This window comes from Pleurodeles waltl, chromosome 6 (assembly GCF_031143425.1).
Source record: "Pleurodeles waltl isolate 20211129_DDA chromosome 6, aPleWal1.hap1.20221129, whole genome shotgun sequence".
NCBI lineage: Eukaryota > Metazoa > Chordata > Amphibia > Caudata > Salamandridae > Pleurodeles > Pleurodeles waltl.
The window spans coordinates 1,721,931,251-1,721,954,409 of NC_090445.1; the positions used below are offsets into that span (position 1 = coordinate 1,721,931,251).

Genomic DNA, 23,159 nt, shown 5'->3' on the forward strand with positions numbered 1-23,159 from the left:
AATAAAAGTACTTTATTTTTATGACAATATGCCAAAGTATCTCAGTGAGTACCTTCAGTATGAGGATAAGAAATATACACGAGATATATGTACACAAACCAAAATTAGGTAAGTAATAGCAAGAAAAGTAATGCAAGCAGTGTAGAATTACAATAGATTGCAATAGGAACACATAGGTATAGGGGCAACACAAACCATATACCCCAAAAGTGGAATGCGAACCACGAATGGACCCCAGACCTATGTGAGCTTGTAGAAGGTAGCTGGGACTGTAAGAAAACAGTGAGGGTTAGAAAAATAGCCCACTCCAAGACCCTGAAAAGTAGGTGTAAAGTGCACCTACTACCCCCACAGAGCACAGAAGTCGTGATTGGGGGATTCTGCAGGAAGAATAAACACCAGCAATGCAACAACAGTGGATTTCCGGACCTGAGTTCCTGTAAGACAAGGGGACCAAGTCCAGTAGTCGCGACAGTGTCGAGAGTGGGCAGGAGCCCAGGAAAGGCCAGCTGAGGGTGCAAGGAAGCTGGCACCGGGTGGAAGAAGCTTGGAGTTCTGCAAAAAAAAAGAGGACTAGGGACTTCTCCTTTGGAAGACGGATGTCCCACGTCGCGATGAAGCTTGCAGAGGTGTTCCCACGCAGAAAGACCGCAAACAAGCCTTGCTAGCTGCAAGGGCTGGGGTAGAGGTTTTTGGGTGCTGCTGTGGCCCAGGAGGGACCAGGATGTCGCCACTTGGAGGAGGAGACAGAGGGGGCGCCCAGCAACTTAGGGAGCCCTCACAGAAGCAGGCAGCACCCGCAGAAGTACCCTTACAGGCACTTGGAAGAAGAGTGAACCGGAGTCCACGCGAAGTCACAAAAGGGAGTTCCACGGCGCCGGAGGACAACTCAGAAGGTTGTGCACTGCAGGTCGGAGTGCTGGGGACCCAGGCTTGGCTGTACACGAAGGAAATCCTGGAAGAGTGCACAGGAGCCGGAGCAGCTGCAAATCACGCGGCACCCAGCAATGCAGTCTAGCGTGGGGAGGCAAGGACTTACCTCCACCAAACTGGGACTGAAGAGTCACTGGACTGTGGGAGTCACTTGGACAGAGTTGCTGAGTTCCAGGGACCACGCTCGTCAGGATGAGACGGGACCCAGAGGACCAGTGTTGCAGTCTTTGGTGCCTGCGTTAGCAGGGGGAAGATTCCGTCGACCCACGGGAGATTTCTTCAGAGCCCCTGTTGCAGAGAGGAGGCAGGCTACCCCCAGAGCATGCACCACCTGGAAGTAGTCGAGAAAGCCGGCAGGATTAGGCGCTACAATGTTGCTGGTAGTCGTCTGGCTACTTTGTTGTGGTTTTGCATGCGTCCTGAGCAGTCACCGGTTGATCCTTTGTTAGAAGGTGAAGAGGGAGATGCAGAGGAACTCTGATGAGCTCTTGCATTCGTTATCTAAAGAATTCCCCAAAGCAGAGACCCTAAATAGCCAGAAAAGGAGGTGTGGCTACCTAGGAAGGAGGATTGGCTACCAAGAGAGGTAAGAGCCTATCAGAAGGAGCCTCTGACGTCACCTGCTGGCACGGGCCACTCAGAGCAGTCCAGTGTGCCCACAACACCTCTGTTTCCAAGATGGCAGAGGTCTGGGACACACTGGAGAAGCTCTGGGCACCTCCCCTGGGAGGTGCAGGTCAGGGGAGTGGTCACTCCCCTTTCCTTTGTCCAGTTTCGTGCCAGAGCAGGGCTGGGGATCCCTGAACCGGTGTAGACTGGCTTATGCAGAGATGGGCATCAAAGCATTTCCAGAGGCTGGGGGAGGCTACTCCTCCCCAGCCCTTCACACCTATTTCCAAAGGGAGAGGGTGTTACACCCTCTCTCAGAGGAAGTTCTTTGTTCTGCCTTCCTGGGCCAGGGCTGCCTGGACCCCAGGAGGGCAGAAACCTGTCTGAGGGGTTGGCAGCAGCAGCAGCTGCAGTGGAAACCCCGGAAAGGCAGTTTGGCAGTACCCGGGTACTGTGCTAGAGACCCAGGGGATCATGGAATTGTCCCCCCAATACCAGAATGGTATTGGGTGACAATTCTATGATCTTAGACATGTTACATGGCCATGTTCGGAGTTACCATTGTGACGCTATACAAAGGTAGTGACCTATGTATAGTGCACGCGTTTAATGGTGTCCCCGCACTCCCAAAGTCTGGGGAATTTACCCTGAACGACGTGGGGCACCTTGGCTAAGTAACTTTGCACCCAACCTTCACCAGGTGAAGGTTAGACATATAGGTGACTTATAAGTTACTTAAGTGCAGTGTAAAATGGCTGTGAAATAACATGGACGTTATTTCACTCAGGCTGCAGTGGCAGGCCTGTGTCAGAATTGTCAGAGCTCCCTATGGGTGGCAAAAGAAATGCTGCAGCCCATAGGGACCTCCTGGAACCCCAATACCCTGGGTACCTCAGTACCATATACTAGGGAATTATATTGGTGTTCCAGTATGCCAATGTGAATTGGTAAAATTAGTCACTAACCTGTTAGTGACAAATTTGGAAAGCAGAGCGAGCATAACCACTGAGGTTCTGGTTAGCAGAGCCTCAGTGAGACAGTTAGGCATCACAAAGGGAACACATACAGGGCACATACTTATGAGCACTGGGGCCCTGCCTGGCAGGGTCCCAGTGACACATAGACTAAAACAACATATATACAGTGAAATATGGGGGTAACATGCCAGGCAAGATGGTACTTTCCTACACCCCCCCAAAATACATATGTCCCAAGGCCCCCAAAATCATTAGGATGTCACTCACAGGGCTCTTTGTGGAACATATTTCCATTACACCCTAGAATCGACAATGACTTTCTCAAATTCAGGAGGGCCCTAAAAGCCACCCCCTCAACTGATGTAAGGTTAGGCCCCTACTCTAATTCTAAATAAAGTAATCATCCACCTGTTGCTTGATCCTGAGTCTTATTGGACACCGACAACCACCTGTGGCAACCAGCAGTGGAGGCTACACTCCTACCCCCCACGCCACGTCCTTTAAAGAATGTGCCCTCTTCTGAGATGATGGGTATTTGATTGGTAGGTCCTAATTTTTTCCCTCTTGTTTGCAGGCTCAGCATTTGCCAGCTCCAATCACCAGCACAGCTAAAATGCAGTCAAGCAAGCATAATCTCTACATCCTCAAGGACTGCACTCCTAAAAAGTAAGAACCCCACAATTAAGTGCCCTTCTCAATGTTCTTGACCCTGCAGTCCACCCAAGACCTATACGATGCGCTTCTCCTCCCCATTAATGGAGAAGTTCTTTTTTCACTTGTGTTTTTGCATGAGTCCCTCCTTAATGTCACCTGGCAGCCCATTGTAGAAGTTATGGCTCCTTCCTTTCTTCACTGAAGGAAAGTTTGATCCCTACCTTCCCTGCATCCTGCACATCCAGACTCCTTCCCTCTTGCTTTCCCTCGCTACCTTAGTGTGTCTCCAGGCTGCTTCACACCAAGCTATTCAGCATGTCCAGGACACTTCACTCCATTCCCCAGTCAATGCTTGGGCTCCTTTCCTCACTGCCTGGGTCCATGTCCTGGCTTCTTTCCTCTCTGCCGTGTTACATGTCAGACTTCTTTCCTCTCTGCTCCCGTGCAGGTCCTGGCTCCTTTGCTCCCTGCCGTGTTACATGTCAGACTTCTTTCCTCTCTGCTCCCGTGCAGGTCCTGGCTCCTTTGCTCCCTACTGTGTGACATGTCAGACTTCTTTCCTCTCTGCTCCCGTGCAGGTCCTGGCTCCTTTGCTCCCTGCCGTGTCATATGTCAGGCTTCTTTCCTCTCTTCCCCGGTGCAGGTACTGGCTCCTTTCCTCTCTGCTGTGTTACATGTTAGGTTTCTTTCCTCTCTACCCCGTGCAGATCCTGGCTCCTTTGCTCCCTGACGTGTTACATGTCAGGCTTCTTTCCTCTCTACCCTGGTGCAGGTCCTGCCTCCTTTGCTCCCTGCCGTGTTACATGTCAGACTTCTTTCCTCTCTGCCCTGGTGCAGGTCCTGGCTCCGTTGCTCCCTGCTGTGTTACATGTCAGACTTCTTTCCTCTCTACTCCGTGCAGGGCCTGGCTCCTTTGCTCCCTGCCGTGTTACATGTCAGACTTCTTTCCTCTCTACCCCAGTGCAGGTCCTGGCTCCTTAGCTCCCTGGGGTGTTACATGTCAGGCTACTTTCCTCTCTACCCCGTGCAGGTCCTGGCTCCTTTGCTCCCTGCCGAGTTACATGTCAGGCTTCTTTCCTCTCTACCCCGTGCAGGGCCTGGCTCGGTTGCTTCCTGCCATGTTACATATCAGGCTTCTTTCCTCTCTGCCCCGGTGCAGGTCCTGGCTCTTTTGCGCCCTGCCGTGTTACATATCAGGCTTCTTTCCTCTCTACCCCCGTGCTGGTCCTGGCTCCTTTGCTCCCTGCCGTGTTACATGTCAGACTTATTTCCTCTCTGCCCCGGTGCAGGTCCTGGCTCCTTTGCTCCCTGCCATGTTACATGTCAGACTTCTTTCCTCTCTACCCCGGTGCAGGGCCTGGCTCCTTTGCTCTCTGACGTGCTACATGTCAGGCTTCTTTCCTCTCTACCGCGGGGCAGGGCATGGCTCCTTTGCTCCCTGCTGTGTTACATGTCAGGCTTCTTTCCTCTCTACCCCGGTGCAGGTCCTGGCTGCTTTGCTCCCTGCCGTGTTACATATCAGACTTCTTTTCTCTCTACCCCGGCGCAGGTCCTGGCTCCTTTGCTCCCTGCCGTGTTACATGTCAGGCTTCTTTCCTCTCTACCCCGGTGCAGGTCCTGGCTCCTTTGCGCCCTGCTGTGTTACATATCAGACTTCTTTCCTCTCTACCTCGGTGTAGTTCCTGGCTCCTTTGCGCCCTGCTGTGTGACATGTCAGACTTCTTTCCTCTCTGCCCCGGTGCAGGTCCTGGCTCCTTTGCTCCCTGCCGTGTTACATGTCAGACTTCTTTCCTCTCTACCCCGGTGCAGGTCCTGGCTCCTTTGCTCCCTGCCGTGTTACATGTCAGACTACTTTCCTCTCTGCTCCTGTGCAGGGCCTGGCTCCTTTGCTCCCTGCCGTGTGACATGTCAGACTTCTTTCCTCTCTGCCCCGGTGCAGGTCCTGGCTCCTTTGCTCCCTGCCATGTTACATGTCAGGCTTCTTTCCTTTCTACCCCGGTGCAGGTCCTGGCTCCTTTGCGCCCTGCTGTGTGACATGTCAGACTTCTTTCCTCTCTACCCCGGTGCAGGTCCTGGCTCCTTTGCTCCCTGCCGTGTTACTTGTCAGACTTCTTTCCTCTCTGCTCCCGTGCAGGGCCTGGCTCCTTTGCTCCCTGTCGTGTTACATGTCAGACTTCTTTCCTCTCTACCCCGGTGCAGGTCCTGGCTCCTTTGCTTCCTGCCATGTTACATGTCAGGTTTCTTTCCTCTCTGCTCCGGTGCAGGGCCTGGCTCCTTTGCTCCTGCCGTGTTACATGTCAGACTTCTTTCCTCTCTACCCCGGTGCAGGTCCTGGCTCCTTTGCGCCCTGCTGTGTGACATGTCAGACTTCTTTCCTCTCTACCCCGGTGCAGGTCCTGGCTCCTTTGCTCCCTGCCGTGTTACATGTCAGACTTCTTTCCTCTCTACCCCGGTGCAGGTCCTGGCTCTTTTGCTCCCTGCCGTGTTACATGTCAGACTTCTTTCCTCTCTGCCCCGGTGCAGGTCCTGGCTCCTTTGCTCCTTGCCGTGTTACATGTTAGACTTCTTTCCTCTCTGCTTCCGTGCAGGGTCTGGCTCCTTTGCTCCCTGCCGTGTTACATGTCAGACTTATTTCCTCTCTACCCCTGTGCAGGTCCTGGCTCCTTTGCTCCCTGCCGTGTTACATGTCAGGTTTCTTTCCTCTCTGCTCCGGTGCAGGGCCTGGCACCTTTGCCCCTGCCGTGTTACATGTCAGGCTTCTTTCCTCTCTACCCTGGTGCAAGTCCTGGCTCCTTTGCTCCCTGCAGTGTTACATGTCCGACTTCTTTCCTCTCTACCCCGGTGCTGGTCCTGGCTCCTTTGCTCCCTGCAGTGTTACATGTCCGACTTCTTTCCTCTCTGCTCCCGTGCAGGGCCTGGCTCCTTTGCTCCCTGCCGTGTTACATGTCAGACCTCTTTCCTCTCTACCCCAGTGCAGGTCCTGGCTCCTTTGCTCCCTGCCGTGTTACATGTCAGATTTCTTTCCTCTCTTTCCCGGTGCAGGTCCTGGCTCCTTTGCTCCCTGCCTCAGTGCATGTCCAGACAGTTTCACTCCTTACGCTAGTGCGTGTACAGATTCATTTCAGGTTCCTTCCTTTTTTGCCAGACGTTAGAGCCAAGAGACATTCAGATTTTAGTGTGCTCTAGGAATAGGTAAAATATAAAATAGAAATATAACTTTGTGTATCTCCAGGCAGCCTCCCTTCCTGCCTCACCGCGTATCCACGCTCCTTCTTTTCATCGTCCTTTTCCTGCCACAGCGCATGTCGTGGCCCCTTCCCTCCCTCACTGCCACAGCGTACTGTATGTCTTGAGTACTTCCCTCCCTACATGGCCGTGCTTCTTCCTTTCTTGTCCCTTCTTCCCCGCTTCCAGTATACAGTGTCCCCCCCGCCTCTGTGCATGTTCAGTTTCCTTCTTTCAAGCCTCAATCGCTGCCTTGCCTTCTTCCCTTCCTTGTCCAACGACAGCCTCCGTCCCCGAGTATTCGCTGAGAAGCTTATGCCCCTTGCCAGCCTCTCTCCACGGTAGCCCATGTTTTGCACCTCTGTTCCTTCAAACAGTAACCTCTGCTTTTCTTGTTTTCCAGTTGTGGGCAAGGTACTGTTATCGGCTTCCTTAAGGTTGGATACAAGAAGCTGTTTGTGCTGGTAAGATCAATGGAATTTGCATAATTAGAGCCAATAGTGAAGTCACTGCCCTCCTGGCCTGATAGGTTCATGGTTATAGGAAGCTTCAGGACAGAGCAAGGAAATGTTCCTTCTTTAACACAAAACCACAAGTCCAACTCGTTTCTATTGTAGCAGGGTCAGGGCAGACCAAATTATGCACTCATCGATGGGGACGGTTTGGTGACTTTCTTTTTCTTTTGCATTTCTTGGTCTCCTTTCTGCTTGTGTCCAGGCTGCACATGTGCCAAGCGCCCGCAGAGATGATGAGTTTGTCACCCAGTTAGGCAGTGGTTCTGGTCCTGAGGGCTTTGCTGCAGCTGGTTGTAAAGATGGCGCTGGCAGAAGCAGTGGAGCCAGTGGAGCTCGAGCCGGGTGAAGGTGTTGTGGCCATATTTCTTCAGGCCGGATTCAGGTGTGAATCAGGCATGATGTAACTGTAGGGTGCCCATAGGGGGAGCTAGTGTGTAGTCTTGGAGGACATAGAGCAATTGGCATTAGCACCATCCATACGGAAGAGGAGGAGAGCTTGAGCAACAGCCCTGAAGTTGCATTCTGGGAGAAACGTGTTCTTTAGTAGAGGGAACCGGTTCCAAGCTACCTTGGTTTTCTTGGCCTTGGAAGTCTTGAAGTCTTGAAGCTCTGTGGGTCTAAAGGGTGAATCCAAGCTCCAGTCAACCTGCCAATTTACCACACCTACCGCCATGGCAGTAGCAGCCGCCCAGCCGGAGATAATAATCTCCAGCCCGGCAGCTGCTATTGTACCGCCGGTGGCATCCTGACCCTGCCTACCGCCATGGTTTTCGTGGCGTTCACAATGCCACAAAAACAATGGCAGTAGGCCCTACGAGTGACAGGGAATTCCTTCCCAGTCACTGGTAGGAGACCCCACATCCCGCCAAACACTCCCCAGATGTCCCCCTCCATCCATGCCCCCACTTCTGATCCCCCACCCACCCATACACGCAGACAAGCACCACACACACTCACGCAGGCATACACGCATACATTCATTCTCGCACACATCCGTACACACATTCACACTGACACGCAGACGCACATTCACATTTCCATTCATACATGCATTCTCGCACATGCATACACACTCGCAAACTATACAACACATACATACGCATTCATGCACACACTCACACATTCATGCACACATCCCCACACACAACACCCCCCACACCCCTTCCTTGCCAGAAACCCAATTTATCTCCATCAAGGGGTTCTTCTGGCAGGGAACGGGCGGGACGCTGCTACCACCAGCAGAACACCGCCAGCAGAACACCGCCAGAAGAACACCGCCAGCAGTGCCCGCCAGCAGAACACCGCCAGCAGAACACCGCCAGCAGAACACCGCCAGCAGTGCCCGCCAGCAGAACACCGCAAGCAGAACACCGCCAGCAGAACACCACCAGCAGTGCCCGCCAGCAGAACACCGCCAGCAGAACACCGCCAGCAGAACACTACCAGCAGTGCCCGCCAGCAGAACACCGCCAGCAGAACACCGCCAGCAGTGCCCGCCAGCAGAACACCGCCAGCAGAACACCGCCAGCAGAACACCGCCAGGCCATATTATTTTTCTACTGCTGTGACGCTGCTGGTGGTAGCAGCACCACCTTAACACCGCCCACCAGCATGGCCACAGCCGGATTTCCGCCCTTCTTGTGGCAGAAATCTGGCTGTGGTCATAATTTTGCGGACGGCTGTTAGCCGGGGTGACAGCATTTACCATCATTGTCTTAATTAGGGCCTAGGTGCTGAATAAAAGTTGGTATTCAAATCTGTAGGAAAGTGCCCTCCTTCTTGGCATGGTTACCCCCATTTTCTGCCTGTTGTCAGTATGATTGACTGTGTCTACTGGGTTCCTGCTAACCAGGACCCCAGTAGTTTTGCTCTCTCCTCTAAATTTTATTTTTTCTTCACACAATTGGCATACTGGTCCCCCCATGTAAGTCCCTAGTATATGGTACCTAGGTACCCAGGGTATTGGGGTTCCAGGGGATCCCTATGGGCTGCAGCACGTAATCTGCCACCCATAGGGAACCCATGCAAAGGGTTCTGCAGGCCTGCCATTGCAGCCTGCTGTTTTCACTACAGGCCACCGCACCAGGTCACTATAAGTCACCACTATGGTAGACCCTCTCAGCCCAGAGGGCAGGGTGCAGGTACCTGTGTGTGAGGGTACCGCTGCACTAGCAGAGGTGCCCCCACAAACTCCAACCCATTTTCCTTGACTTTGTGAGTGCGAGGACGCCATTTTATGTGTGTACTGGACATAGGTCACTACCTATGTCCAGCTACATAATGGTAACTCCGCACCTGGGCATGTTTGGTATAAATAGCCCCAATACTGTTGCAACTATTGGAAGTATGATTCCATGCACTTGGGGGCTCCTTAGAGGACCCCCAGTATTGCTACCATCAGTCTTGCAAGGTTTTCTGGGCAGCCCAGCTGCTGCCACTCCTCGGACAGGTTTCTGCCCTCCTGCTGCTTGATCTGATCAAGCCCAGGAAAGCAGAACAAAGGATTTCCTTTGGGAGAGGGAGGTAATACCCTCTCCCTTTGGAAATAGGTGTGACTGGCTTGGGAGGGATAGCCTCCCCAAGCTACTGGTTTGCTTTGAAGGGCACATTTGGAGCCCTCCATGCATAAACGAGTCCACACCGGTTCAGTGACCCCCCAGTCCCTGCTCTGGTGCGAAACTGACAATAGAAAGGGGAGTGACCACTCTTCTGTCCATCACCACCTCAGGGGTGGTGCGCAGAGCTCCTCCAGAGGGTCCCTGGGTTCTGCCATCTTGTTTCCAAGGTTGGCAGGGAACTCTGGGAGCATCTGAGTGGCCAGGCAGGTGACATCAGAGCCCCCTCCTGATAGGTGCTTACCTGGTTAGGCGACCAATCCCTCTTTCAGGGTTATTTAGGGTCTCTCTCTTGGGTGGGTCCTCAGATTCCGCTTGCAAGATTCCAGCAGGACTCCTCTGCAACCTCTGCTTCGACTTCTGGCCACTGGAGCCGCGACTGGACCCTTCAGGAACAAACAAACGCTGCTACAACAAAGAAGACTCTTCTGCAACTTTGTTTCCATGTCTCCTGTCAGCTTTGCAATATTTCGCCAGCCATGCATCCTCAGAAGACGGCAACTCTTCAGCCTGCACAAGAAGAAAAAGGAATCTCCCTTGGAGTGAAGGAGTCACTTCCCTGCAACTGCAGGCACCTACAGCAAGCGATGACCGGCTGTGTGAATCTCCTCTCATCTTGAGCTGCATGGATCCTGCATCACGGGTGGTGGTCCGGAGTAGTCCTCTTGGTCCTCTCTGCCAGCTGTCTAACTTTGATGGAGGTAAGCCTTTGGTTTCCCATGCAGGACAGTACCCCCGTCTACCACGTCTCTTGCAGCTGACAAAGCTTGTTTGCATCTTCTCCAGGCGATCTTCAGGCAATGTGTAGCTCCAGCCCTGAGCATTCCATCCTGCAAAGCACAGCCTCCTGCTTGGTTCTCCTGTGGCGTGGGATCCTCTTTTGTAGTGCTGCATGGGCTTCTTCTGCGACTCCTGTGTCCCCGTCCTGTGGGACTCCTGTGGGAGCTGCCTTTGCTCCTGTGGACTCTCTGCGACACTGAGGGTCTCCTGTGAGTCCCTCTGAGTCATCCTGGCTGGTCCCTGGCAGCACCTCTTTTCCCCTAACTGCAAAATTGCTTTTTCCAAAGCTTGTTGGTGGAATTCCTACACAGACACCCGCCTGCAATCTTCCTTCCAGCGTGGGGCTTCATCTGCATCCATCAGGAACTCTTCTCCAGCTCTAGGGCTGCAGTGCTGACCTGTTCTTCATCACAGTCGACCAACTCCTGCATCCACAGCTGGGTGGGTAGTAGCCCCTACTCCTCCTAGACTCCGTGACTCCTGGACTTGGTCCCTGCTCTCCACAGGTCTTCTTTCTTCAAGAATCCACCGCTGGTTTTCTTGCAGTCTTCTCTGGGTGTTTTCTTTTTCCTCTTTTCCTTCTTTTGGGTGGTTTGGGGACAATCCAGTGTTTTACTCCTGCATTCCTGGTCACTGGGGGGTACTGTGTTACTTACCTCTGTGGTTTTCTAGTACCCCCAGCTCCCTTCTACACATTTTACTTACCTAGGTGGGGGTACCTTGTTTGCATTCCATTTTTGTAGTATATGGTGTGTGCTCCCCCTCAGGTCACTATTGGTAATTGCTATTTGCACTGTTTTCTAACCTTTTCTATGCCTGTTTCTGATTACTAGTGTTTTTTGTTAGTGTATTACTTACCTCCTAAGGGTGGGTTACCTGTCTAGTATTTTGTGGTGATTTGTTTAAAAAATAAAGTTCCTTTATTGTTGTACAACTGAGTGTTTTCTTTCATGTGTGTAAGTGCTGTGGTGCTACAGTGGTATTGCATGAACTTTGCATGTCTCCTAGAGAAGCCTTGGCTGGTCATCCACAGCTACCTCTGGAGAGCCCTGGTTTCTAGACACTGCATACACTTCACTGATGGGGGGATACGTGGACCTGGTATAAGGTGTAAGTACCTTAGGTACCCACCACACACCAGGCCAGCCTCCTACAAAATCCATTCAATTTCATGTAATCGAGGCAGGTTTGAAGTAGTTTTGCTTGCTGTCCTTGGCAAACAACAGAAATAATTTTTTGTTTGGGTGAAACGCTTGGTAGATGCTGCGTAGCTGGGTCTGGATGAGGTGCAGGCAGTGTTTGAGGGGTTCGATATCTGCAGCAGAGAAGCTCTTCAGCTACAGTTGTGCATCACCAGTGTATTGGAAAATGTTCACATTGTTTCCAATGAATAAATCCACAAGGGGTTCTGTGTAGGGGTTGAAGATGGCAGAGGACAAGAGGGATCCTTGGGGCACTCCGCAGGTGATAGGGATCTTCTGGGACCTATAGATGCCCAAGTGAATAAACTGGTGTCTGTTGGATAGGTAGGGGAATAACCAGTCAAGGATGTTTCTGGTGAATCCCTTCCAAGACTTCAGGGTGTGGATACGTGTAGGGGTTTTTAAGGCAGCTGAGGTATCTAGTAATACCATGTGGTCAGTAGGGCATCAGCTGTGACTTGGAAGGTAACTCTCCATGCACCAGCGAGATCTGAAGCCAGATTTATAGCTGTGTAGGGGATGGTTGATGTTGATGTGATCGTGAAGTTGTGCACGTGCTGCTTTTAGGATAATCTTGCCAATATAGGGTAGATGAGTGCTGGGCCAGTAGTTGGCAAGGGTATCAGGGTCAAGTGTGGGTTTCTCTAGAGCGTCAGGGAAGATTCCTTGAGTGTGGGAGGCGTTGATGATGGTGAATACTGGTCAGAGAACTTTCCATAGATGGCTTAGATGGAAGATGAGGGTATGAGTTTGTCGTCATCTGTGGTGGCTTTGAAGGAGTTGAGTAACTCAGCAGGATTTGCAAGAGACCGAGCTTTAAAGGATGACCTTTGTGGGAAGCAGTGAGTGCCAGAGGAGACAATCAATGCTAAGGGGCCATCAGAGTTTCAGAATTTTATTTTGTTTCATGGAAGAAATGGGTAATTGTATTTAATATGTCTGTGGGTTGTGGGACAGGGTTGGAGCAGTGCTTGAGGAGCGTTCTTCTCTTGACATCGTCATTGATTATACTGCAGTAGTACTTGGCTTTGCCTAATGGGGATGACCAAGTGGTCAGTTTAGTCTCGGAGTAAGAAATGTTTGCATTGGATGAATGGTGATGGAGATGAGATGAGGATGGAGCCTTTAGGGTCTGTTGATTAGGTGATTTGCTTGCCCACGGTAAGTGCATTGATGAGGTTTAGCAGTATGTCTCTTGTATTTAATTCCTCAATTGTCTGGGAGCTTGTAGTCACTGAGCAGGGTAGGGTGTTCTTGCAGGGGGGATGAAGTAATGATAATGTGTGAGAGTTTTTATTTATAAAGTTATTGATCTGTCCAGAGGCCTGTACATGAGGTGGAAGGTGGCACACTGAGTTGCAGAGTGTGGGAATGACATGTGAGCAGCTCTGTAGTCGAGTGTTACTTACTTGCTTGTTAGTGCATGAGGATGTTTGGATAGCAGCAAGTTGCCCTCCTTTGTTATGTTTGTGGTCTGCACAATAAGTGCTGGAGCCTATGGAAAGAAGGAATCTCCGATGTGCGAGGATGTGGGGGAGAGCCACATTTCTCTGTTGACGAGTGTGCTAATTAAACTTGTTCTTGTGAGGTGCATGCTAGGAGAAGGTGAGAGGGTGGCGGATTGGCGATGATCTCAAACTAACCCTCCTACTTGTACCCTTTCATCTGGACACAAATAGATACTCATTAGCGCTATTACATTTGGGTTTGGTAATTTTAAAACAACACATTGCCAAGAACTAGTGGAATAAAAACCTGCCTAGTTTAGAAAGGGGGAGCGGGCATTGGGTGAGCTCGGGGAATGGACTACTGCACGACACTCAGGCCTCCTAGAGATTTCCATAAATAATCATAGGCGCGTCCCTGATAGAAATTGGGTCTCTAGTTGGCAGAGGTGTGCTCTCTGTCCGAGTAGAGACCCCAATCCTAGTCAGGGTAAGTTAGATACACAAAATAAATTAACCTGTGCTCACGCTCTGGTAGCTTGGCACAGAGCAGGCAGGCGTCCCTTAGAAGGCAATGTGTAAAGTATTTGTGCAACACACATACAGGGCCGGCTCTAGGGCGGTGCGACTAGTGCCACTGCACCAGGTGTTGACTTTGGGTGGGTGCACTGTGTTTGCAAGTACATTATGATTTTAAAAGCACCCACTCCCAGCGTTACTTGCCTCCAGCTATTTTCAGGCAACAATAAAATGTCAAGATTACTCTACGATTAATGTTCTTTCTGGAGAGAGATCGGAGTTTTGTCTAGTGAAAGTTTTGACTCATCGTAAAGTAATGCAGACGACAAAGTGCATATATTGTAAATAGGTCAGAGTGTTACTGCTTTTGTCAGCGAGATTATTTTGTTACTTGCAATTTATAATTAGAAACCCTAATATAGCGCCGTGAGCTGTTAACTGCCACCAAAGAGCTGTGTGCAGACTGGAAGGTATAGATCAGAGTACTGTGATTTTTTTCCCCAGCCTTTCATTATCCTAATGTTTCAAAAAAGGTTCATTTGGGTAGAAATCAATTCTTATTGTTAAAGAGAAACTCCAAGCATGGTGTTACGTTTTAAATTCTGAGTTTTTGCTTCTCCAGACCAAAAATTCTTAAACTATTCTGCCTGCCAGTATGAATGACGTGACTTCTTCACCTTGTAGTCCTCGGTCTTAAATAACATTTCCTATACACTGACTTACACACATAAGATTGATTGTATCTGTTCTCTGACACCCTACACTGGTATGGGTGGCGCTATAAAATTCATTAAATGCATCCGAGCTAGAGTGGTTATGGAGACTTGAGTGGCTCTGTTAAAGGGTGGTAGTGAGGGAATTCATGGTGGAGGTGGCTACCAGTGCTAAAGCCAGCCCTGCACACACAGTAACACATTGAAAACACTACAGAAAGGAGCCACACAGGTTTAGGAAAAATAGGGACTATTTATCTGAGTAAAACAAAAACAAAACGACAAAAATCCAATAAGTAGAAGTTGAGTTATACATTTTTAAAGATTAAATAAAACTGTAGTGCTTAGAAACAGAAACCACCAACTGGGTTGCACTAGACTGGTGTAAATCCAAAGTTAAGGCCAACTGCGATAAAGTGCGTGCAGATACAGGGAACAGCCTTGTCCCACTGAGAAAGTACCTTGGATGGAAGATGCATCAACGCTGACGTTCCGATGCATCAGCGATGCATTGGTTCCAAGTTGTGCAGTAGTCGATTCGTTGCCCTCGGAGCCGCTGCGAGGGAGATGATGTGTTGATGGCGAGCGGCTCACTACAGTGATGCAGAGACTTCGGAACCACAACAATGGGGTGCATCATTGTCGAGATTTGATGCATTTGTTCCGACTGGCACAACTATGGCGATGCGCGGATTTCTCCAAAAGAAACCTAAATGCCCACTTTTGAGGTCCAGGACTGAGTGAGGCAAAGGCTGGTCTCACAGATTGCAGAGTCCAGGTGTCAGAGGAAAGTTGCAGGCAGTCATTGATGTCCCTGAAACTTCAGAAAACAGTATGCAAGCCGGCAAGCCCTTGGTATCATTCTGAGTTCAAGTGAGATGGGTCCAGTCCTTGTCCACAGCGGGACAGAGATCATTAGGCAGCAGGGCAGCTCAGCAAAGCAAAGAAGCAGTTCCGCATAACAGTCAGTCACAGCAAAGTGGCAATCCTTACAGCACAGCAGTCTTTCCTCAAGCAGAGCTCTTAACAGGTGGAGTAGTCAGTAGGGCCAGAGCCCTAGTACTTACACCCAAAAGCACATTTGATGTAGAGAGTGATTTCAAATGAACTCTCTGAAGTGCACAATGATCCCGTTCACCCCAGCCCTGGCTGCAGACTACCAGTAGGGAGTAAATCAGCCCTTTGTGTGAGGACAGGACACAGCCTATCCAAATGTAAGTGTGAGCCACCTCTCCCGCTGCCTCCCCAGAAGACCACCAGAATGCAGATAAATGTAGATGAGTCCTCTGTCATTCCCAGCTCTTCATGTGCTTGTGGATGTCTGGAGGGAATACACAAAGTGTAGTTGTCACCTAGCTCAGACACATATTGGAGACAGGCTCCAGGCACACAGAGCAAAGTTAAGATCAGAGAAATGTCCACCTTCTAAAAGTGACATTTCTGAAATTTTAATGTTAAACCCAACTGTACCAGTAAAGAGGGTTTATCACTACCATTCCAAAGATATGAAACAAGCTCTAACTGCTCCTTTCTGATCAGGAATTACAGTTTAAAAGTAAATTAAGGAATTCCCAACGCTAGCCTATGAGAGGAGTAGGCATCACAGTAGTGAAAAATGAATTTGGGTGGTTGTCACTACCAGGACATGTAAAACGTAAAATTACATGTCCAGCCTTTTAGTTACACAACCCCCTGTCCTAAGGGTTATGTAGGGCCTACCTTAGGGGTGACCTATGCATAATAAAAGGGAGCTTAATGCTTGGCAAGTGGTTTTAAATGCCAAGTCGAAGTGGTGGTAAACTGCACACAGTCCCTGCAGTGGAAGGCCTGAGACAGGTTTAAAGGGCTACTTGTGTGGGTGGCACAATCAGTGCTGCAGGCCCACTTGTAGCATTAAGCTTGCAGGGCCTGGGGATATGGTATACCACTTTACAAGGGACTTAAATGTAAACGAAATATGCCAGTTGGGTACACACCAATGTTACCAAATTTACAATGTTTAGGAGATGAGCACATGCACTTTAGCAGTGGTTCGTACTGGTAAGATTATCAGTGTCCTAAGGCCAATAAAATGATAGAGAAAAACTGGGAGGCAAAAAGTTGGGGAAAAGAGCACCCTAGGGATGACAGGTCTAACCGTCCCCAAAAACGTAGAAAAATCTGGAGAGATTGGGCGGAGTACCGAGAAACTGAGAGGAAATGTGATGGAAATGAAAATGAGTCACTGCATATCAGACGCTACCATTAATGTATTCAGAAATGTATCTGTGTACAGTAGTTAGTTCAATGCGAGACAAGGTACTTTGATTTAGAGATATTGGATTTGTGTAAATGATGTGCTTTGCAAATATTCTAAATATCAGTTAAATATTATTTGGCAAATTTGAATCCATGCCGGGTTGAGGTTTCCTTACTTGTGGTGCCCACACAAACTGTCGGCTCCACTTAGCTTATCTATTGCAGCGCCCACTCAGCTCGCCAGTTCTTAAAGACCCTTCTGCTCTGGTGATCTGTCCGAAACCGCTTTTCCGCTCAGCAGATCTACCCTTACTGATCCTCCCATTGAGCTGATCAATCCTTACAGGCCCTCCCACTCAGGTGATCAAATCCAACTGGCCCTTCCACTCAGTTGATCATGCTTGCTGGCCTTTTGGCCCTGCCACTCGGCGGATCTTTTCTTATAGACCCTCCTGCTCAGCTGATTAAACTCTCCTGGCACATAGTCAAAGGATCTATCCTCATGGACCCTCCTGCTGAGCTGTTCAAACCCAACTGACCTTCCCACTCAGTTGATCATCCTTCCTGGACCTTCAACTTAGCTGAATAATTCTTACTTCTCCTCCTGCTCAGTTGATCAGTTCTTACTGGTCTTCTCGTTCAGAAGATCAGGTTGTGTTCTTTGGCTCTGGTGATCAGTCCCTGCTGGTTCTCTCTCAGTTGGATCTCCACACCAGTCCTTCATTCATCTGATCGCTCCTGTCACTTTCTTCTGCTCCAATGGTCTGTGCTATGGCCAAGGTACGCTCAGCTGAGGTCCCCTCCTACATTCTGCTTGTCTTCCTTTTACTGTGGTTTCTGGATGTGTGGGCCATCTTGCTTCTCCAGGGTTTTTACCGACTTGCCTTGTGGTTGCAGGACCGCCACGGAGCTCACAATGAGGAGGAACCCCTTTGCGTGCTGGACTTCTACATCCACGAGTCTCTGCAGCGGCATGGCCATGGGAAGGAGCTCTTCGAACACATGCTGCAGGTAAGGTCTCCATGCTGTTTCTGAGGGGCCTCATTTAATTTCCTGACATTGGAAGGTCTAAGCTTCATAGTGAGTTCTTGATCCCTACCCTAAAATTCAGCCCCAGTATTTAGGAAATTGTCACTTCCTCCATAACTGAGGGTTATTCCACCCAGGGACCCTCGCTTGACTCGCAAGAGATAAGTCACTTCCAGTCCGTAGTCGTTTTTTGTTAGTTAATAAGATGATAGAAAATGTGGTCACTGCTCAATTGTAGAAGCATCAAGTTGGCAGTAATAGCTTAGAGTCTGTCCTGTCTGTCTCCCCATCATCATGGGACAAAGTCAGCATTCTTACACATTGTGCTGTCCATTCAGCTTATCACAGATGAAGGCCAGATAGACGCTTGACAGCTTTTAGATCTTTCAACAGGTTTTTGCTTCTTTTTTTTTTTACCGTGCTTCATGCTGTACATTTGCATTTTTAAGCTTTATAATCTCGCTGCTTTCTTAACATTGTATGTATTTGGTATTTCTATAGTGCAGACCAAGCCAAAGGGCAGCAGACGACCGACCATGGTCAAAGACCAGCATGAAGTTAGCAAGTGGTAGGAGAGGCAGCTGGTGGTTTGATGGGTAATTCATTGTGCTGTAGAGTTCTTCAGAGCCTTTAACTCTTGCCTAATATGGAGCAGCATTGTGGCGGTCCTGATGACTACGGAGATGTTGTTTCAGATCCTGGGTGCGCAGTTGGAAAAGACTGTTCCCTTGGTTTTTTGTTTTTTTACACTTCTGAGTGTGGAGCTGCTGCATGCCGAGAACCACCGGAGGGGCAGCTTGTCTGCAGAGTGCTAGTTGTTATGATGCAGCTGATTTTAAAGATGCTGTAGGCCAGCAGGGGGAGCCACTGGACGTTCTCAGGATGGAGGTCATGTGCTCTTTTTGCTTCATGTCCTGGATGAGACCAGCTTCAGCATGTAAGATGCCCGTAAGGGGTGCGAGTGCAGTCTGGAAGACCAGAGAGCATGGCATTACCACCATCAGATGCAAGAGTACGAGGGCTTGAACAGAATTTATGTAGGTGTTTTATGGAAGAAACAGTTTCCATTTGTTCGGCGAGAGAGGTGGTACCAGGATGTTTGGCTGTGTTTCTTGCAGCTGGGGTTGATGTCCAGGGTGAATCCAAGTGATCTGAGGTTCATTCTGTGAATGTTGGGGTTTGAAGCTGTCTGTGTTCATGTCACTGGGACAGGTTTGTACTGTATCTTGTTTGTTGGTCTTGGCCAGAAACAGGGATTCTGTCGTGAGCTTCAGGTAGGTGCTGGACTTCCAAGTCTTGATGATGTGGAAGCAGAGTTTGAGGCGTCTGATGCCTGAAGCAGGGGAGACATTCATGGAGAGTTATTTATCATCAGCGTTGAACCTTGATGCCCTCATCTGTGAGTGGAGCACTAAGCAGCTGCAAGTAGTGGTCGAAAACGTCAAGGGATCATAAGAGGTTAGCATTTAAAATCACGCAGGTGACACCCAGTTTTCTATCAGAGTGGATGGAAACAGCACACCTTAAGAAGATCTAAGTCACTGCTTAGAAAAAAAACAATTATTTTGGGGCCCATTATGAGTGAGCAGGAGGATTTCCTAATTCCACTGGTAGTTCTAATTCTATAGGAGGGGGAAATTACTCCAGATTGTAGGATGGTAGGAACTAAAGTGGTAGAATTCATGTTTCTGCTCAGATTCACTTATGGGTTCCTCATTCTGCTGAGTTTCACCCACACACACATTAGGCATTTCAGCTCCAACAGTCATGGTTTTGTAGTGTGGCCTATACACATTTAATTAAAGACTCCAGGGGCATTTCCTTTCACCTGTCTGATTTGTGCTTTACTCTGTGTACATCTAACTTGGTCTCAGCACTGGCTCTTCTCTGATTAGCTACCTCCATGTTCTTGGCATCAAGAGACAACATCAAAGCTGTTCTAAAGCCCCCTTCTTCACTGACTGTATAAATAGAAATATCAGACTTTGACCGTTCCCTGTTGGTTCTCTTCTAGAAGCTGCTATTACAGATCCAGCCTGAGCTAGGATTCTGAAGCTCTAACTGGTAGAGTGTTTGGTGTGAATTGGTGGGGTGGATGAGTTTTGGTGGAGTGGTTGGGTGTGTTGGTGGTATGGTTGTATGTGTTGGTGGAGTGTTTTGTATGTGTTGGTGGAGTGATTTGGTGTGTATTGGTGGAGTGTTTGGGTGTGTTGTTAGAGTGTTTTGTGTTTATTGGTGGAGTGGCTGGGTGTGCTGGTGGAGTGGATGGATGTCTTGGTGAAGTGGTTGGGTGTGCTGGTGCTGTGTGTGGTGTGTATTGGTGGAGTGGTTGGGTGTGTTGGAGTGGTAGAGTGTGCTGGTGCAATGATTGGATGTGTTGGTGGAGTGTTGAGCGTCTGTTGGTGGAGTTGTTGGGTGTGTTGGTGGTTTGTTTGGTGTGTATTGGTGGGGTGGGTGGGAGCGTTGGTGGAGTGGTTGCGTGTGCTGGCGTAGTGGCTGGGTGTACTTTGGAGGAGTGGCTGGATGTGTTGGTGAAATGGCTGGGTGTGTGTTGTTGGAGTGGCTGGGTGTGTGTTGGCAGAGTGGCTGGGTGTGTTGGTGGAGTGGTTTGGTATGTTGATAGAGTGTTTGTTATCTGTTGGTGGAGTGTTTGGTGTCCTTTGGTGGAGTGGTTGTATGTGTTGTTGGAGTGGCTAGGTGTCTTGGTGGAGTGGTTGTGTGTATTGGTGCTGTGTGTGGTGTGTATTGGTGGAGTGGTTTGGTGTGTTGGTGGAGTGGTAGAGTGTGGTGGTGGAGTGATTGGATGTGTTGGGTGTCTTGGTGGAGTGGATGGGTGAGTTGGTGGTTTGTTTGGTTGGGTGATTGTGAGTTTTGGTGGGGAGGTTGCGTGTGTTGGTGGGGAGGCTGGGTATGTGTTGGCGGAGTGGCTAGGTGTGTTGGTGGAGTGGTTTGGTATGTTGGTAGAGTGTTTATCTGTTGGTGGAGTATTTGGTTTCCTTTGTGGAGTGGCTGTATGTGTTGGTGGAATGGTTCGGTGTGTTGGTGGAGTGGTAGAGTGTGGTGGAGTGATTGGATGTGTTGGAGTTTTGGGTGTCTGTTGGTGGAGTGGTTGGGTGTTGGTGGTTTGTTTGGTGGGGTGGTTGGGAGTGTTGGTGGAGTGGTTGCGTGTGTTGGTGGAGTGGCTGGGTGTACTTTGGTGTAGTGGCTGTGTGTTGGTGAAATGGCTGGGTGTGTGTTGGCGGAGTGGCTGGGTGTGTTGGTGGAGTTGTTTGGTATGTTGGTAGAGTGTTTGTTATCTGTTGGTGGAGTGTTTGGTGTCCTTTGGCGGAGTGGTTGTATGTGTTGGTGGAGTGGTAGAGTGTGGTGGTGGAGTGATTGGATGTGTTGGAGTGTTGGGTGTCTGTTGGTGGAGTGGTTCGGTGTATGTTGGTGGATTGTTTGGTGGGGTGGTGGGAGTGTTGGTGGAGTGGTTGCGTGTGTTGGTGGAGTGGTTTGGTATGTTGGTAGAGTGTTTGTTATCTCTTGGTGGAGTGTTTGGTGTCCTTTGGCGGAATGGTTGTATGTGTTGGTGGAGTGGCTGGGTTTGTTGGCGAAGTGGTTGGGTATGTATCAGTGGAGTGATCAGCCCTCTTCACTGTGTATCCGCTTCGAGAGAAGACTCAGGAAGGCTTTTATCGCGAAAGCGTAGGGAGTGGGGATAATCACAAGCTGCAAGGCTTTAGCCATGCATGATTGTGATAGAAGCCACATTTTGGAGGTTACGCATGCAGTGCTCTATCAGACTCACTCGTATTTAAAGTACACAAGTGTTTAAGTGACGCATAAGAGGTTCTGATGACTGGAGCCTTACAGATCTGTACTTCTGTTCACAGGTATACTCCTTTGTGCCATTTCTAAGGCGACTGACGTGTTCCTCAGTGTTCGACTCTGTAAACATGCATGAGCATCTTGTTGCTTCTATTTAATGTCCCATAAAAACTATGTATTACTTTTCCTGTGTTTTTTCCTCTCTTGTCGTCCCAGCAAGAGCAAGTGAACCCTCACCACCTGGCTGTGGACCGCCCATCAGAGAAGCTCCTTTGCTTTTTGCGGAAGCATTACAACCTCCAGTCCACCATCCCACAGGTGAGAGTTTCTTGTGTGTGTCTGTCTGAGTGGATGCCATGATAACAGATAATGTGGTGTGAGTGCATGACTCCTTATGTACCTGTAGGAGGTGTTGCAGTAGAAGTGCTCCCTCGGCTGCCACCAGGTAAGAAGGCAAGAGGTATTATTGTACGGCAGTCATTATGTGTGAGAAAACCACACTGCTGATGCTGTAACAAAGGCCTTGGGGTAGACAGAGATATTATTATGTCTGAATTATTTTACATGCCAGTGATCTGTGTAGCAGGCAAAGGAGACCTGGGAGTCCCAGGTGACCTTCACATTGCATGTGCATTTCATTTGGTGTTGGGCAAACATTTTGCAAGAAATATAGCACTGATTAGGTTCTCCATTCCGTTTATTAATTTGTTACATGATAGCATCATTTCTGTTCTTATGTTCTGCAGGTTAACAACTTTGTGGTATTCGAGGGCTTCTTCCGAGATAGAAATGGTAAGTTCCATTGTACAGTCTCAGTATAAAAATGGAAGGAACCTTTCCTCCCTTTCCCTCCTTCTGCGGAATCCCCACCAGCCAATCATCCTCGCTTCCTTCTCAGTGCATGCACGGACGCCCAGGTAACAGTCACCCCTGCGTGCACGTGTACATAGTTATCGTATCCTTGCTACCTGCACTCCCGCTCCTGCCACCCTCTGCTTACGCTTGCTGCATGCGTACGGGCTTTGGGCAGACTCACTACAGTATTAATGCCCAGAAACAGGTTCTAGTTAGTCTGGTATCACTCTTAGAACAAACACAGGGGCCCAGTCCATCTGCATCCTGCTCTTCCTATGTGCACGGGGATGTAGCCATTCCTAGCTCGCTCGTTGCATGCACAGCGGCCTTGTCCATCCTCAGCTTGTGCTTTATATGTGCACGAGGTGTAGTCACCCCCTAGGGTTCCTAGCTTGCTCGTTGCATGCGCAGGGGCCTTGTCCATCCTCAGCTTGTGCTTTATATGTGCAAGGGGTGTAGTCACCCCCTAGGGTTCCTAGCTCGCTCGTTGCATGCACAGGGGCCTTGTCCATCCTCATCTTCCTCTTCATATGTGCACTGATGGTGTAGTCACCCCCTAGGTTTCCTAGCTCGCTCGTTGCATGCACAGGGGCCTTGTCCATCCTCAGCTTGTGCTTTATATGTGCACGGGGTGTAGTCACCCTCTAGGATTCCTAGCTCGCTCGTTGCATGCACAGGGGCCCAGTTCATCCTCATCTTCCTCTTCATATGTGCACAGGGGTGTAGTTACCGCTGGGGTTCCTATCTTGCTCGTTGCATGCACAGGGGCCTTGTCCATCCTCAGCTTGTGCTTTATACGTGCACAGGGGTGTAGTCACCCCCTAGGGTTCCTAGCTCCCTCATTGCATGCACAGGGGCCTTGTCCAGCCTCAGCTTGTGCTTTATATGTGCTCGGGGTGTAGTCACCCCCTAGGGTTCCTAGCTCGCTCGTTGCATGCACAGGGGCCTTGTCCATCCTCATCTTCCTCTTCATATGTGCACTGATGGTGTAGTCACCCCCTAGGGTTCCTAGCTCGCTCGTTGCATGCACAGGGGCCTTGTCC

The 23,159-nt window shown here is 49.7% G+C and overlaps 1 protein-coding gene across 2 annotated transcripts in view; it reads left to right on the forward strand.

Annotated features, from left to right (window-relative positions):
* ATAT1 (alpha tubulin acetyltransferase 1) overlaps positions 1-23,159 on the forward strand; it is a 256,943-nt gene that overhangs the window by 92,991 nt on the left and 140,793 nt on the right. For both annotated transcript variants that reach the window (XM_069241957.1, XM_069241956.1), the window contains exons 3-7: positions 3,094-3,185; positions 6,802-6,862; positions 17,323-17,436; positions 21,478-21,579; positions 22,008-22,053. In XM_069241957.1, the coding sequence (XP_069098058.1) occupies positions 3,094-3,185; positions 6,802-6,862; positions 17,323-17,436; positions 21,478-21,579; positions 22,008-22,053 (415 nt within the window). The remainder of the gene's footprint in view (positions 1-3,093; positions 3,186-6,801; positions 6,863-17,322; positions 17,437-21,477; positions 21,580-22,007; positions 22,054-23,159) is intronic.